Here is a 16,740-nt window from a genome sequence, read left to right as displayed (position 1 = left end):
TAATAGAACTCAACCTTAAGGAATAACACCATTGTTAAGGGGGAAAAAAAAAACAAAAAAAAAAAAAACACAAATACACCCACAACATTCCCCACTGGGTGATCAATGTGCATTTGCAAAACATCTAACAGACTTTGTGGCAAATGACTACCTTTTGTTGATCTGAAGAAAGTGTTTTTTCTGTGTCCATGTGCAAAGACTCTCTATGAGAGGGATTTTATACTTATCAATCAGCTGGGTTCTAATGAGGAAAATTGCAGGGTCTGCATCCCTTTTAGACAATTTTCTTTTGGGAGTATCTCACCAAAAATGAGATTTTTATTGCAGGAGATGCCAAAAATCTGACTCATAAGTGCAGACTTCTGGGAAAACCAGTGAACCAATCACACAAATGGGAAGTTACATTTCTGGGGGGTGTTCTGTACGCTATGTGCGTACAGAACACCTTCAGGTTGCCATATTGTATTTCACAGATAATTACAGGCTGCAGATTGAAAAGGAAAGCTATTTTTTTTAATAAGAATTACAATAGGACTTGTGTAACAATTGTTAATGAGAGAATATATATATATATATATATATATATATATTTTTTTTTTTTTACTATTTTTCCCATGAAAGTAGAGTTACCCTTTAAAGTAGACCTTCAGCCAATAAAATAACTTATTTATACCTGGTTCCTTTGTTTCTAAAAAGCATTCCTGACTTTAGTGATGCAGCACTGCACTCTCCAGTGCCTCTGACTGTTCATGCACACCACCAGATTATACAAATGTGCAGATGTGCAGCAGACTTCCAGGACTTGGCAGATACCTGTGGCACATCTGCGCATGCGTGAAGATGGTGCAGGTGAAAAATGAGACCATCAGGGAGTCACACTTACTACCCGGGGATTACAGTCACAAGAGATCCATTACCTAACATGAGTCAAACATTATTTGCCTCATTACATGAAGAATGAGACAGGGACTATGATCAGAGGTAGGCAACCTTGGCACTCCAGCTATTGCAGAACTGCAAGTCCCATCAGACACTTCAAAACTGACAGCCACAGGCATAATGGAATAGGTTCATTATAGCTGGAGTTCCAAGGCTGCCTACCCCTGGACTGGGTAAATCAATGTACAAGTGCCGATTATTGAGAAGGCAAAAAGATGAGACTGCAACAGTATCAAAAAGGATAAATATAGGGCAGAATACAATGTAGCATAAAGAATTTAAAGCGGAGCTCCACCTAAAAGGAGAAGTTCCGCTTTAAGCCTTTGTCCCCCGCTCCCAGTTAAGGACTGGCACCTTTGGGGAGCGGGTACCTGAATTTAGCAGGTACCCGCTCCCAATTCTGCTAAGGTGATCGGAAGCGGAAGTTGTCCTCCCCGTAGTATTCTGGGACACGTGACAAGTCCCAAAACCCAAAGCGGAACTTCACCTGGTTTTGACAAGTACCCACACCCGGTCAGATCTCCGCAGCGATCTGTGGGGAAGTTCAGCCCCTTCTTCCCTCTGCAGCCAGAAGACTGCAGGACCATTCACAAAGCACAGGGCAGCTTGATCATGCGCAGTAGGAAGCCAGCTGTAAAGCTGGATGGCTTAAATGCCGGTTTCCCTTACCCAAGATGCCAACGCCTGCACCCAAAGCAGATTGAAGAATTGGCTCAGGTGAGGACATCTCTGGACCCCTGGACAGGTAAGTGTCTACATTAAATATTATCCGCTACAGTATTTGTGACTGCTGACAATTTTTGGGGGAAGAGTGGAGCTCCTCTTTAAGTTGGCCATATGCTAGTGCAGAGGAAATTAAACTGCAGCTACATCCAAGGTTAGTGGCATATGCTTTTAGATTGTAAGCTCTAAGGAGCAGGGCCCTCTGATTCATCCTGTATTGAATTGTATTGTAACTGTACCATCTGCCCTCATGATATAAAGTGCTGAGCAAACTGTTGGTGCTATATATTTCCTGTATAGTAATATGCTCAATGTGTAATAATTGAGTATAAAGGTCGGCAGAGGCTTCCTATGGTCTCCATGGCTTCTGATGTAAGGGGGGAGCAGGGAATCCTGATGGGAATTTTTTTTTTTTGGCCCATGATAATTTTTTTAAAATACACAATTTGGCTCTTGTGCCAAAAAGTTTGCAGACCCCTGCACTTAGATTCTCAAATGAACATCCATATGAAAATTTCCATCAGTACATTCAATGACTTGACAAATGTCTATTGAAAGTACTTAAAAGCTTCATTTGCTTTTACCATTCAGTTATGGAATGAATGCAATTTCCCTAATGAAAACCACATTCTCTGTTAAACTCATTTGTTGGAGAGGTTCTCTGCCATGGTTGGTATATAGTTAGCTGCAGTAATTGCACAGCATCCGTCAGGCCTCCTTCACATGGGCAGTGTATTTCAGGCTGCGGATGCTCGATCAGCAGCGGCCGCTCAGCCCATTTAGACCAATGTCAAGCTGACTGCAGCCGCTGCTGATTGCATGTAGCCAGACATACAGAGACTAGCTGCTGTTTGGAACAGATGTCCAGGCCTGGAGGCAATCAGTGACCACTGCTGATTGCATAATCAGCAAGAAACTCCAGATTCTTGCCGCAGGAATCTGGCAGCTGCAACAAACGCCCGTGTGAAGGTGGCCTTAGGCTGCTCAGAGCAGTGTTTGGTATGTAGGTGGTCAGTGCACACCTCATTAATGTGTGTTTATCCATTTGATCACTACTATTCATTTTATATACATTTGTGTGAAATATAGAACCTAGGTTTTCCCCAGATAGGTGCCCTAACAGAGCAATTTTGAGGTTTAAATAGTGCAATCAGTTTATAGTGTTATTACAGCTGTGACAAAATATTTGTTGGTTTATACACCAATGTCAACTGGTACTTAAAGTGACCCTAACTTTGTTTTTTTACTAAACTATTCAAGTATATACAACTCCGAAAACTCCCTTCTATTGCTCTCAGCATCCTCCAAATTCCTTTGTTTTTACTGCTGTGATCTGACTTCCTGTCAAAAGAGTGGCTACGTTCATTCCCCATGGTCCACTATATGTAGGAACGTAGCCACCCTCTCAGGTTTGCTCCATAGATGGACTATGGGATGTGTAGTGTGCATAGAGCAACAAACATGACAGCAACTAACGTGCACAGCTTGTGTCAAGCAGATAGCAGTGAGGGAGGAAATGAGATGTTTGGGAGGTCCTGGGGGACATTACGAGAAGGCAGAAAAACACAAGAAATTACTTCATGAAGAATAAGGAAATTGAGTGTCACCAATTATTTTAAGGCGTTCTAGGAATATATAGATATAGGGGTCCCTCAAGGTTCTGTCCTTGGACCCCTACTCTTCTCCATCTACACCGCCTCCCTTGGTCACTTGATAAACTCCCATGGCTTTAAGTACCATCTCTATGCTGATGACACATAAAATCCATCTTTCTACCTCTCACCTCACCCCTTCAGTCTCCTCTCGCATCACTAACCTACTAAGTGACATATCGGCATGGATGTCACTCCACTTCCTCAAACTCAATCTTTCCAAAACTGAGCTCTTAGTATTCCCCCAGCCCGTGCCCCCTCCCCTGACTTCTCCATCAAGATCAATAACACAATCATCAGTCCCTCCCCCCATGCCAGGGTACTAGGTGTAATCCTAGACTCCCATCTGTCCTTTCAGTCCCAAATCCAATCACTGTCCAAATCTTGTACCCTTCACCTCCGCAACATCTCCAAGATACGGCCGTTCCTAACCTCGGAAACCACTAAGCAACTTATTCACTCCCTTGTTATCTCTCGCGTTGACTATTGCAACTCCCTCCTCATTGGCCTACCTCATCGCAGGCTATCCCCTCTTCAGTCTATCATGAATGCTGCTGCCAGACTCATCCACCTTACTAACCGTTGTGTCTGCCACCCCTCTCTGCCAATCCCTCCACTGGCTTCCCATTGCCAAACGGATAAAATTCAAAACATTAACAATAACATATAAAGCCATTTATAACTCTGCCCCAAATTACATCACCGACCTTGTCTCCAAATATCACCTAAACCGTACTCTGCGCTCCTCCTGCTCTCTAGCTCCCTTGTCTCCTCCTCCCATGCTAGTCTACAGAGCTTCCCCCATCCTCTGGAACTCTCTACCCCAATTTATCAGACTATCGCCTACTCTGCTCACTTTTAGTCAATCTCTGAAAACCTCTCTTCAGGGAAGCCTATCCTGCCCTCAGCTAATAATGGAACCTTCTACTCTTCCAACCAGTCCATCCCCCACAGTTACTACCCTTTTGTACCACTAGCCCATCCCTCCTAGATTGTAAGCTCCAAGGAGCAGGGCCCTCCTATCCCTCTTGTATTGAACTGTATTGTTGATGTATTGTCTCCCTTTATATTGTAAAGCGCTGAGCAAACTGTTCGCGTTATATAAATCCTGTATAATAAAATATACACACACACATTGTCGTGTTCACACCATGTCCAGTGTACTGCACCAGATAAGTGTAGGATCCTGCAGGAAAGGGAGCCGAGATACACTGACATTTTTATATAAAAACACAAACCTGCATGCACTTAGATATAACCACGCTCCAAATGCAACAAAAAACAAACACAGAAAAGCAGCTTGCACACAAGGCTATATTACAAAAATGAACAAAAGAAATGCAGCGCTAATTATATTGCATAGAGATGTCAAAAGTAAAAATCCATCCTAGATTGTAAGCTCCAAGGAGCAGGGCCCTCGAACCCCTTGTGTATTGTACTGTCTCATGTACGGTCTCCCACTATAATGTACAGCGCTGAGCAAACTTTTTGGCGCTATATAAATACTGTATAATAATAATATTAATAAATAATACTACAAGTCCCCAGGTGAATAGAACAAGTTGCTGGAGAAGATTCTGCTGTCATAGGCTGTCACCATACATCCAAAAAAAAAAAAAAAAAAAAAATGAGCCCCTTACCGGACACCAAGACCATATAACACGGGTCAATATGCGCAGTGTGACAAGGAATCAGTATGGATTTCTATTGAAGACTACCTGCCATACCGATTCCTTGTCACACTGCGCATATTGACCGGTGTTATACGGTCTAAGTGTCCGGTAAGGGGCTCATTTTTTTCGGATGTATGGTGACAGCTTAGGACATCAGAATCTTCTCCTGCAACTTGTTATATTCACTAGAGCACTTATATGGGTTTTTACTTCTGACAGGTCTATGCAATTAGCATTTCTCTCGTTCACTCTGACATCTTTGCCTCGGGTTCTAGAGGACCTGGTCACAGCACTGCCTGCGCCCCGGGTTTGGGGAATAGATATGGCACCTGGAAGGGCTCACGTTTCCCTGCAAGTCAAGATTACAGAAAACAATGTCCAGAGAACATATACATTCTTCAGATCTGTGTGTGGAGAAGACTTCTATTTATTTAAGAGCATTCCAGAGCCTTACCTCTCAGTGTGCAGTATTTACTCTGCTATAGCTGGGATCAGGCCACTTCACCTGGTGTAGATAACACAATCTGCTAATAGGTAATAAAAGTAGCCACTGTTTACAGCAATATATGAAAAGCTTTCCATAGGCAGTAAAGCCAGCAATACATGGATTGAAACTCAGCTGGCCAGATTTTGACCTGTGTATGGGCACCCTGGTTGTACACAAGTCAAAAATAAAAACAAAAAGCGTTCAAGTGTACAACCAGCCAGTCAGCTTTTTCTGCCAAATGATCAGTGCTGCCAGCTATATCCAGCAACACTGATCATTGTATTCTGACAGCAAGGAAGGCTCCCCGCTGTCAGAATACAATACCACAGCATCAAATGTGTGGATGGGGGAATCAGCTCGTTTGTTTTCCTCTCTCCATTCAACTCACTAGTTGAACAAAAAAAGAATGAATCAAGAAAGCCTTGATCTATGAACACACAGAAGTCTGAAGGGAGACAGCCAACATTTACAAAACCTGGCACAGGGCTGGAGCAGCTTGTGGATTGGCTGCAGAAGAAAGCTCCATTGAAAGCAATAGGAGGCTGTCGACTTCCACAGGTAATCGCAGCCACTTGCATGTAATTGCTCATGCGGCGATCACATGCAAGTCACAGGCAGTCTGCGTCCAGGACTGATCACTTGTTTGCGATCTCTGCATGAGCAATCACATGTAAGTGGCCGCGAGTAGTGGTGGGACTTGGCAGCCTCCCATTGCTTTCATAGCTAATCGACAGGAACCCCCGACGGGGTTCTCACATGTAGTCTGTGTCGGGTACATTCGCAGGTGAAAATGCCCCCCAACACTGAACTCCAGGCAAACAGCAATACACACATCTGACATACAAACATACTGTAGCTGTTGTATCTACAAATAGATCAGGCCACCCAGTCATACAATTTACACAGCTCTGCTGCACAGCACATCCAGTGAATTTCTCTATAGCTAAGTGCCCCCCCCCCCCCCCAGCTCAGAAATGGACAAAGTAGGAGAGTCATGGGCTCATCTGTCTATTCCTCACTTCAGTCAATCACTCCCCATCAGCACATGTGCATGTAGAAGAGTCAGGGGTATGGAAAGGTTTTGAAAAAACTACTTGTCCAGGGACTAAATAGGTGTCCCTCATTACAATCTACTGGTCCTGAAAAAAAAAAAAAAAATCTATTTTAAACCAAAACTGTATTTAAATCTGAGGTGCTGTTAGGAATGTCTGGGACTTTTAAAAACAAAAAAACTTTATGGTGACTTAACGTTTAATTGTTTTAACATTGCGCTGTTTATCTCCTCCTCCCCTCCCTGCAGCACCGCACCCTGTGGCTAGCATGGATGGGAGAGACCTTGCAGTGTAATGAGCACTGATTGGGTGCTCATCAGGAAAGGGGAGTGTTCGGCTTACCTTTTATCCCTTTCACTGCCAGAGCCGTTTTTGCACGTTTAAAAAAAAAAAAAAATTTTAGGCTTGAAGATTACACAAAACCCCCAAACATTTTCTGAAAGCAGAGACCCTAGAGCACGGGTGTCAAACTGGTAGCCCTCCAGCTGTTGCCAAACTACATGTCCCATGAGGCTCAGCAAGATTGACAGTTACAAGCATGACTCTCAAAGGCAGAGGCATGATGGGACTTGTAGTTTTGCAACAGCTGGAGGGCTGCCAGTTTGACACCCCTGGGCTAGAGAATAAAAATTGCTGTATTTCCAATTTTTTATGTCGCATGACATAACCGTGGGCTGTGTGGAAGCAATCGGGCGGCAGCGCTGTCACCTGAATGCTTTCACCTGACAGGTGAGCCCTGCCGCTTGGCTGCAGCAGGGCTAAAGGATGAATAAAGCTACCTGCCCGACGCCCAGAACTACATTTCCCGGGCATCAGGTGATACAAATTCAACATCCCTGTCAGAGTATGACTTCTAGTGCTGCCCCTTCATATTTCAGTCTGATCCATTTCATCAGATGCTGAATATACGTCTAGTGAGCTAGCACTTATCTGATCTTTCACAATACTAGATGATGAACAGATTGATCCTTTATACATTTCCTGCAGAACATAGACTTGCTAAATCCACACTGGTTAACAGTGGTTCCTGTGAAGCTCGACGTTCGCAGAGACACCCACTCAGTGCCATCACAAATCCTTTGTACTTTTGTTTTAAAGGAGGTCACCTTTTCACCAAAAATAATAAATGCACTTTTTTGCAGGTAAAAATGTGCATTTATTATTTTTGTTTGCAAGAGCCTGTAAAGCATTGTACTAGCGATCAGTAGATCACTGATGCCATGCAGATCTGTCGGTAGATCTGCTTGCCGTATGGGATGTATGGCCAAGCAGATATAATGACAGGAATAACCAATGACCTACAAGGCGCTCCACAGCATCGTGATAGTTCATCGAGAGCTACAAGTCGACAGCCACAGGACACAGTGAATGAATGATGCGGCTGGGTGGGCAGAGCCCTGCATGGCCATGCTCTGTTCAAAAAGTGACAGCTTGTACAGGCATCTTCGCCCCATACTGCTGTCTCAGGGAGGAATACAACACAAAACACAGCGGCAGCAGCTGCAGCTTTGGGAACATGTTACACCCCAAAAACGGGTGGAACATGTAATATGTTCCCAAAGGTGAACTTATCCTTTAACTACTGACAAAAATCATCTGCATTTTAATCTACAAATTAGTGATTAAAACGGTTTTGGATCATGCAACCAGGGTGTTTGCCCAGCTCTTAGAAAAAAAAGTGCCTAAAGCCGTGTTTTGCAAACACATTTAAGTGCTTCAAGCAGGTAATCAGCACAATGACCAATTCAACCCTTTAATGTGATAGGATGATAGTGCAAGTTTAGGCAAATCTTTTCTGTTTTCTCTCATCCTGCCACAGGCCAAACTGTTGATTCATTTAAATGAGCTGCTGTGCCAACATTTCACACAGGAAAAAAAAAAAAAGGACCCTGCAACATTTTAAAACGCAGCAGCAGGGAAATTGCATGGCACTTTTGCACCATGTACCTTCCCTGCGATTCCTGCACCCGCAAACAAGCTGCATTTTTAGATGTGTGGGGGTGTAATTAAGAATAAATGGCAGCCCAGCGCATTTTGACTATAGGCGGCTGCAGGAATCACCAAGTTTCCCACACCCGCAATCGTGTGAACAAGGTCTTACTGGCAAACCTGCCATAAGCTTACATATGGCTGAGCCATCTCTCCTGCCCCATGTGACAGTGCTGAGTGCCAGGACATCATTCTGACAGTTCATTAGATAGGAAGGAAGAGGAACTGCAATGCACATAACGGAAATGCAAAGTCAACTGCACCAATGAAACTCTCCTGCACATTTAAAAAAATTTCCAGCAGTACTTATTGTAGCAATCATGCACACAGAGATGGATGCGGTCATCCATTTTGCTCCAAACCCCTCCATTTTGGATCTCTCTCCCCCAAATCAGATTCCTCCGATACCCCACCTCCTCTGTTGAGTGACATGTGGTCTGGATGATGACAGATCACAGGCAGCAAACTCATTGGGAGGGCGTCATGGCTATAAATCTTACTAGCTGGTGCCCTATGTCTGCGAGACTCTTGATGGAGAAGAGATCGTAAAACCATAAACCAGCCCTCACGGAGCTTCAAAGACATTCAAGGTAGTCGTAAAAACAGACTTGCATTTAAAAACTCACTTTTCCATATAATTTTATATCTTCAAATAGGACATAATGACATAAACAGGGAGCACATATTTGGACGGCTCACTTTAAGACAAGTCGCCTGGTATTACACCCCCTAGCTGGCATATACAGGAGAGCAGAGAATTATATCTCCTTAACCACCCAAGCAGGTATCTCATAATTCATATGTAGACGTTCAGCAGAAGATTCTGCGTATTAATCTACTCGTGGATAGAATGTTCTATGTATCCAGGGTAAAGTTATGAACCATAATATAAGCCAAGAGGGATTTTTGGTCATAGTTTGGGTCTCCACCTGCCACACCCGCCCAAATGAAGCGATTGGTTCTCTGCTTCAGGGAGACACCCTGCTGAGTTCCTAGATAAAAGCTGTGATGCTTGAAGTTAAGCTGAGTAGAAGTTGAAGATTCTCCCTTTTAATATCGGAACTAACTTTGGGAGATAAGGCATCCTTTTGGCTCTGAAACCTGATCTGCTTAACCCAAGGCTGACGGCAAGTACTTTATCCCTCTAAACTTCTGCTATCTCTTTGCTGTGCTATAATCTATATATATATTGGCTACATCTTTTTCTGTAAATATTTTTATTGCACCCTTTTGACCTTTTTGTAATAAATCTTACTTTCTGAAAGTGTTGAACTGTTTCTAAAGCTCTTTAATGCAAACTAAGGATCCCTGCCTCTGAAGAGCGCTACTGTGTGTTTTAAACTTCGGTATATATCTGCCTGCGGTGACAGTGGTATACCGACTCTTATGCAAACATCGTAGTTATTGCTGATATTGCCGAGTTTCCCCTCTCTGTACAAAAAGGAGGTGGTGGCAGTGTGAAGGGTTATTGCGTAATTAACCTGACCCAGTAACAATCACTCTCAGGCTGCAGGTACATTGATTGCGGTCCATTAGCTGGAAAATCTTTGTGCAGAGTGCAGCTGGGCGTGGCATTGTTACGCACGTGACAGCGGGGTTTTAGATTCGCTAGTCCTTCGGTTATGAGTTTGGGGAGAAGGGCTGGGGTCTGACGCCGTGATCGTCACACTTATCACTACCAGTTATGTCAATGTCCACATTTATTTTCTTTTGGTGAGGTGGGGGCAGGGGGGGTGGGGTGGAGGGAGTAAATAATTAGTATTGAAAAAATAAAAAGAAAGTGCTGCAACGCCGACCGGCTTACAGTAAAGTGTGAGTTACAGCAATGCAATATTCATTCATTTATGCGATTTAACTCACAGATGTCACACTGACCGGTGATGGGGGAATCAAGTATTTGGAAGGAAAGAAAATTGCATAATCTATGGGCTGCTTAAAGTGTCACTAAACCCAAGATGCAGCACTCACTATATCTGATCTTCCACAGAACATGGAAATGTAATTATTTTTGGTAAATATAAACTGCTAAATACCTTTTCTCGTCAGCAGTTATAGCAGTCTTGTGACTTCTATCAGTGTCCAGCAGAGCACAAGTTAAAGCTTGTAGGAGGAGTTTTCATTTTGCTTTAGAAGGATGCAGAACCCCCATCTGGACAGTGCTAATTGGCCCTGTGCTGATAACATGCACACTCCCAAGAAAAAAAAAAAAACCTAGCAATACACACTAAACTGAGCATGTTCAGAGCGACTCCACACATCTTATCAGGAGAAAAGAGGGAGGCACTGAAAGAAGGGGAGGATCAAAAGTTAGGATCAAACATCCTTTTTATACAATAAAAAGGATTAACCCCTTATGTTCCACAGTGAGTATAACAAGCATGCTTTACTGCATATACAGACTGATTTACTGTTGTAGGTTTAGTAACACTTTAGGTTTACTTAATGTCTTCTCTACCCTGTAAATTGTCACAATCACTGGGTTTCTGGCAGCTTTAGGTGGAACAATGAGTCAGATCTGACGGTACACAGAGCAGGCAACATGTAGAGAGTTGCACATCTACAACAAATATACAAGTTGATCTCATGCCAGGAAGCAATTCTTCCCAGATTGTACATACGCTTCCCCAGGGCAAGATTTTCTGATCCAAAGCCAGTTTCCACAATCAGACGATGCCACTGCCAAGGTGAAGTACAGCAAAAGGGAGAAGATACCATGATGAGGATAATGACATTGATCACCAGAAGGATGCATCTCACATGATGAAGTCCCAACGGAAAGGTAAAGAGGATAACTTCCACTAACAAATGAATGGGACACAGCCTGACATCTAAGGCCTCCCAGCCAGAATCCAACACCCTGCAGACCTCCATTCGGGTTTATTGGGATTTTTTTTTCTCAATCCATTTAGATCTCCCTGTTTCAAGCTCTAAAGCCTCCAGAAAAGTCCAGAGCATTTGACACTTCTAGAATGCCAGAATTCCCCTCCCCTCTTCACAACATATGGAACATGGCAGTGACATAGGGACCAGTGGAAGGAACCATACAGTGCATTGGAGGACCAATCACCCAACACACCCAGAAGTGTGTTGAAGTGAATATTCTGGAGGCCTTAGCTTTTGAGCACCGGGAAGTTTGGACTTGACGCCCAAGAAAGTAGTAAATGGTCAGTGGCTTCTACTGAAGAACGCCACAGAGTTGCTTAAGTTGCCCCCCTTATCCATCCTTGTCCTTCAAGATCAGTGTTGTACATCCCATGAACAGCCCGTAAACCAATCTCACATTTTACCATGCAAGGAGAATGATATTTCTTCCAACAGAGCAGCCATCCACAATGGGAGTCAATACAGAAGACCTTGGGATGGGATATTCTCTGCATGTGGCAGCTGTTCAGTTTCTGTGGATCTCCCTGGAGGGCATGAAAGATTATGGGGTGCTGGTGGTAAAGGATAACCACGCAAATTATAGTTAGCCTCTAGAAACACTATACATACATTGATGCAATGTAAAAGTTAAAGGTTTTCTGCTCTTTCAACATGATTCTACATGCTGAGGAGAACCACTCAAGTGACCAAACCCAGAGGAAACTTTCGCATGAATGCAACATATAAGGAAAAAAAATATAAAAATTGAGAGGTGGAAAATTAAAAAAAACAAAAAAACACAAAAAAGGGATAGATAGATCACACACACACAGACACACACACACACACTCAATATACAAGACAGAATGGGTGTGTGGACACTACATCCTCTTTCATGTCTCCTTTATACATCTACAGACGAACATTCCCTGCCAAATATCTGCTGAATGGCAGCAAGCACATCCTGGTTGACTCAGGATCCGAGAGACACTCATTACTCTCCAGATAAAATGCCAAAAGGAACAGGTCAGCATGAACAACTGACCTCAAAACCAATGTATCCAGATGTAGAGAGCACCCCTCCCCCCAATGTAAAAACACTAAGGCTTGAACCGCTAAAATGAAAACACGCCATTTCTAGGACAGCTAAGAACATCGCAGTAAGCAGCTGCTTCGGCTGGCCTGAAGGATCCGTATGTCCCATCCAACGATCTCACACAGAATTTCCAGAGTATCTACAATCACAAACCCCTGACATCCTCAAAAAGCCCCCGAAGATAAAAACTAAGGATGCAGAGCTCACATGTGATTTTCTAAAGTAGAATGAACATTCTTGACATGCGAGTCACCATCCACAGGGGAAGAGCGAGGGGACAAACTTCAGCAATTGTACCATTATACAGAGATAATATTTGTGTGCTTCACCTCAGAGAATGCCAAGAACACAATGTTATGTCTGTATGAATGTAACTTATATAGAGACACCCCTTGTGTACAGCTTTCATCTCAAGGATCACCAAGAACACAACACAATACAATGTATCCATTCTCTATACTGATGGATGATCAGGTGTGCTGTATGTTTCCCTCTGTTCTAGATCAGCCTTTCCCAACCTTTTAAACCCTTGATAATTCTCATGTCTCCGGGAACCCCTGCTAAAATCAATTGATTGGGATCTCTGGGAAAAATTCCCTAATACATTTTTAGTCAATGGGAAGAATCCCCCCCCCCCCCTCTACAGCAGTGGTCAGAATGCGCACCCCTGGGTGTCATGATGCTCGCTCCGACAAGTGGTATTGGCCCCGGCACTATGTAGGTATCATCAGATGGAGGTCAGTCAGCCACAACTCAAAAAAAAAACAAAAAAAAAAAAAACAGTGAATTAGAGAAGAGAATGGGTTCAAGTGGAACCCAGAGGGAAGTGGGCACTCTCACCCCATCAACTGCAGGCACACACCTGCACATACACATATGCCCCACAGCTGCACATATTTATTACAGGTACTTATATAGTGCCGTCAATTTTACGCAGCGCTTTACATACATATATTATACATTCACATCAGTCCCTAACCCTCAAGGGGCGTACAATCTAAGGTCCCTAACTCACATTCATACATACACATATTAGGGCCAATTCACCTACCAGCATGTCTTTGGAGTGTGGGAGGAAACCAGAGTACCCGGAGGAAACCCACGCAGGCACAGGGAGAACATGCAAACTCCAGGCAGGTGGTGCCATGGTTGGGATTTGAACCAACGACCCTAGTACTGCCAGGCGGAAGTGCTAGCCATTTAGCCCCTGTTCTGCCCGCATATACAAAGGGGCAGAAATCCTTTTAGGTTGTGACATCATTGACCTTTGCTTCGGACCGAACCTGGAAAGAAGCAGTCACTCCCACCCAATCAACTGTGGCTAAGGCATTCCCCCACAGCTGCAGGTACACAAAGGGGTGATTATTATACAGGATTTATATAGCACCAACAGTTTGCTCAGCACTTTACAATATAATGGGAGACAACACAGCAACAATACAGTTCAGTACAAGAGGGATAGGAGGGCCTGATCCTGGGAGCTTACAATCTAGGAGATTATGACAATATTGTTCACATGGCCATAGTAGGTCAACGAGGTCACAAGCATCCCCACCCATTTATGAACATGCAACAGATGGGCAAGGAATGCCCTGGATTTGAAGTTAATGGGTTTGGAAGGAAGAGGTCACTTCCACCAAAAATTTGGACCATTCTGTGCTCAACCTTACTAGCACCTCCAGAGGAAGCTTGGTGTTCCATGTAACCCTGATCAAAAATGGCTGTTCTAGATCAGATCCGAGCACGCCTGAGCTCATCCCTGCTCCAGAGTTTGATGGAGGTTCCTTGTGCTGTGGATGAAATCCATCTGATGGTGCCTGCATAATTGTGGGCCAACACCAGAGCCAGCATTATGACAACAATCATCATTTCAACTGTAGCTGGGCATTCTTCTACTGACCATCGATGTAAGGACCATTTTCCCATTGACCCCAATGAATTGGATTTAGTAAGGTTTTACAGAAACCTGAAAATTAATTTAAGGGTTCCTAAGGGGGGGGGGAAAGGTTGAAAAAGGCTGATCTAGACTGTCATCTTCTACAAGCTCCCTTACCCATCATATCTTGTGCATGCAGGACGTGACTAATATACTGTACATATGGGTCAATGGAAATGTCTCATGTATTCATATTGTCTGCAAATATAAACCCGTGTGTGTGTCACATCAGCCCACAACAGACAATCACACGACTTTACACGCCTATAGAAATGCCGTCCTCAGACTTCCCTCTTACTGGAAGAATCTAACAGCACACTGGAGTGGATTTACTGAAGGCAAATAGACTGTGCACTTTGTACGGGCAGCTGCGCACCTTTTCCCCAGAGCTTAGTGAATGTGGTGAAGCTCTGCCGATTTCCATCAACCAATCATCCGCAAGAAAAAAATATTTTTTCTTTTTCCTTGAAACAAATTGGGTATTCCTTACACAGTGAAGCTCCACCACATTTACTAAGCTTTGAGGAAAATGAGTGCAACTGGTCTTGCAAAGTGCACAGTCTACTTGCCTTTAGTAAACTGACTCCATGGGGTTTATTTACTAAACCTAGTTGACTCAGAATCTTGTCCACTTCTGCATAAAAACCAATCAGCTTCCAGGTTTTATTGCTGAAGCTTAACTGAACATGCTAAGGTTAGAAGCTGACTGGTTTTTATGCACAGGTGCCCAAGATTCTGAGTCAACCAGGTTGAGTAAATAAACCCCCATGTGTCCCAACATGACTTGTAGAATTGGGGAAAAAAAAAATTATATATATTTTATTTATTTATTTTTTTATTCCCCCACATTTGTTTTTGTCCTATAAGGCATGCTATGACATGTAGTTTATATATTTTTTACATAAAATAGCAAAAGTATATTAATATTCTATATATACACACACACACTACACATATATATATACACATACATACATACATACACACACACACACAATATATATATATATACACACACACACACACACACACACACACACACATATATATACACACCCCCACACACACACCCCCACACATACATACACCCCCACACACACAAAAAATGTAATTTTACATAATCACTTTATATATAATAACTTTTTTTATGAATATTCATGTATTAATTTTTTGGGCAAGTCACAATATTGATATTTCATTTATGATGAAGTATTCTTAGTAATTTCAATTACTTTATGGAGCGCGACACAATTGCACTTTAATTTTTTGGTAAAATTTGACATACTTTTCCATTTTCCTTTTATGTCACAGGCATGCATGCTGTGACATGTAGTTTTATATATACACATACATCTTAAGGTCACAGCATGCCTTGTAGAATAATATATATATATATATATATAAAAAACAAACACTACTTCTCGTACATATAACATGATCTACATGTCTGTAGATTAGGAGGCAGAATATTAACCATTAATCCGCCTACATGACTGCCTGCTCACAAGAACTACATACCCCAGCATGCCCTGTAGGAATCTATAGCACACACAAGTCTGGAGCCCGTGTCTGTACTGCCTATGATAGAACAGCCATGTATGATCTATGATGACATACGGGGCTCCCAACTGCTATGGTGGCTGAGCCCCCAGCACACGCAGCCTCCCGAGCCCTAGGTGGTGACTCACCCAGAATCTCCTTCCTGCGGTCGGCATGCGGCTGGTCGGTGTATACCCACTCGAAGTCCTCCCGGGCTACCGTGTTCCCCATGCTGTCTATAATGTCAACACCGGAGTGAGCCCCCGCACAGTGCGCGCTCCCGCTATACCGAGCCGGAAACCACTAGCCGCCGACACGCCCACACTAAACAGGGGGGCCGGCACCGCCTCGTCACACCCGCAATGACTGGCTTGGAAGCGCCATGCCCTATGGCCCGCCCAATGATAATCAAAGCGACACGCCCCGTTGAGCCCCAGCCACACCTATACACCGCAATAGATAGAAGTAGGTTGGGCTTCGTTTATCATGCCTTGTCGTGATTGGTGAATCCTGAGCTGTCGTAAAACAATTAGCCAATCAACAGCCTAATAAGATGCACGTGAGGAGAAGCCGGATTTAGTACCGCCTCCTCAGTTAAAGATGATACGCCCCTTTTCGTATTAAAGGATGGCTGTAATTAAAAAAGGGCGTGTAGTAACGGGCTGGGGGTTTGTGAGGATGAAGCGGTAACGCCCACTATGTGACGTGTGGGGTGGGCCAATGAAAAGCCGGGTCTGTGATGGAAGAGGACCTGTCATGGTTCATTTCTGGATGAAGTTATATGTTCCATGT

General features: G+C 43.5%; 1 protein-coding gene across 1 annotated transcript in view; it reads right to left on the bottom strand.

Moving 5' to 3' along the window:
• Positions 1-16,243, bottom strand: part of DEGS1 (delta 4-desaturase, sphingolipid 1) — a 28,489-nt gene extending 12,246 nt beyond the window's left edge. Inside the window, exon 1 of the mRNA XM_089685005.1 lies at positions 16,098-16,243. Coding sequence (XP_089541131.1) covers positions 16,098-16,179 — 82 coding nt within the window. The 5' untranslated portion in view covers positions 16,180-16,243. The remainder of the gene's footprint in view (positions 1-16,097) is intronic.
• Between the last annotated feature and the right edge of the window lie 497 nt (positions 16,244-16,740).

Source organism: Staurois parvus, unplaced genomic scaffold (genome assembly GCF_062004578.1).
Source record: "Staurois parvus isolate SC_StPar_1 unplaced genomic scaffold, SC_StPar_1.0 ptg000362l, whole genome shotgun sequence".
Classification (NCBI taxonomy): domain Eukaryota; kingdom Metazoa; phylum Chordata; class Amphibia; order Anura; family Ranidae; genus Staurois; species Staurois parvus.
This window is presented reverse-complemented; position numbering and strand designations above follow the sequence as displayed.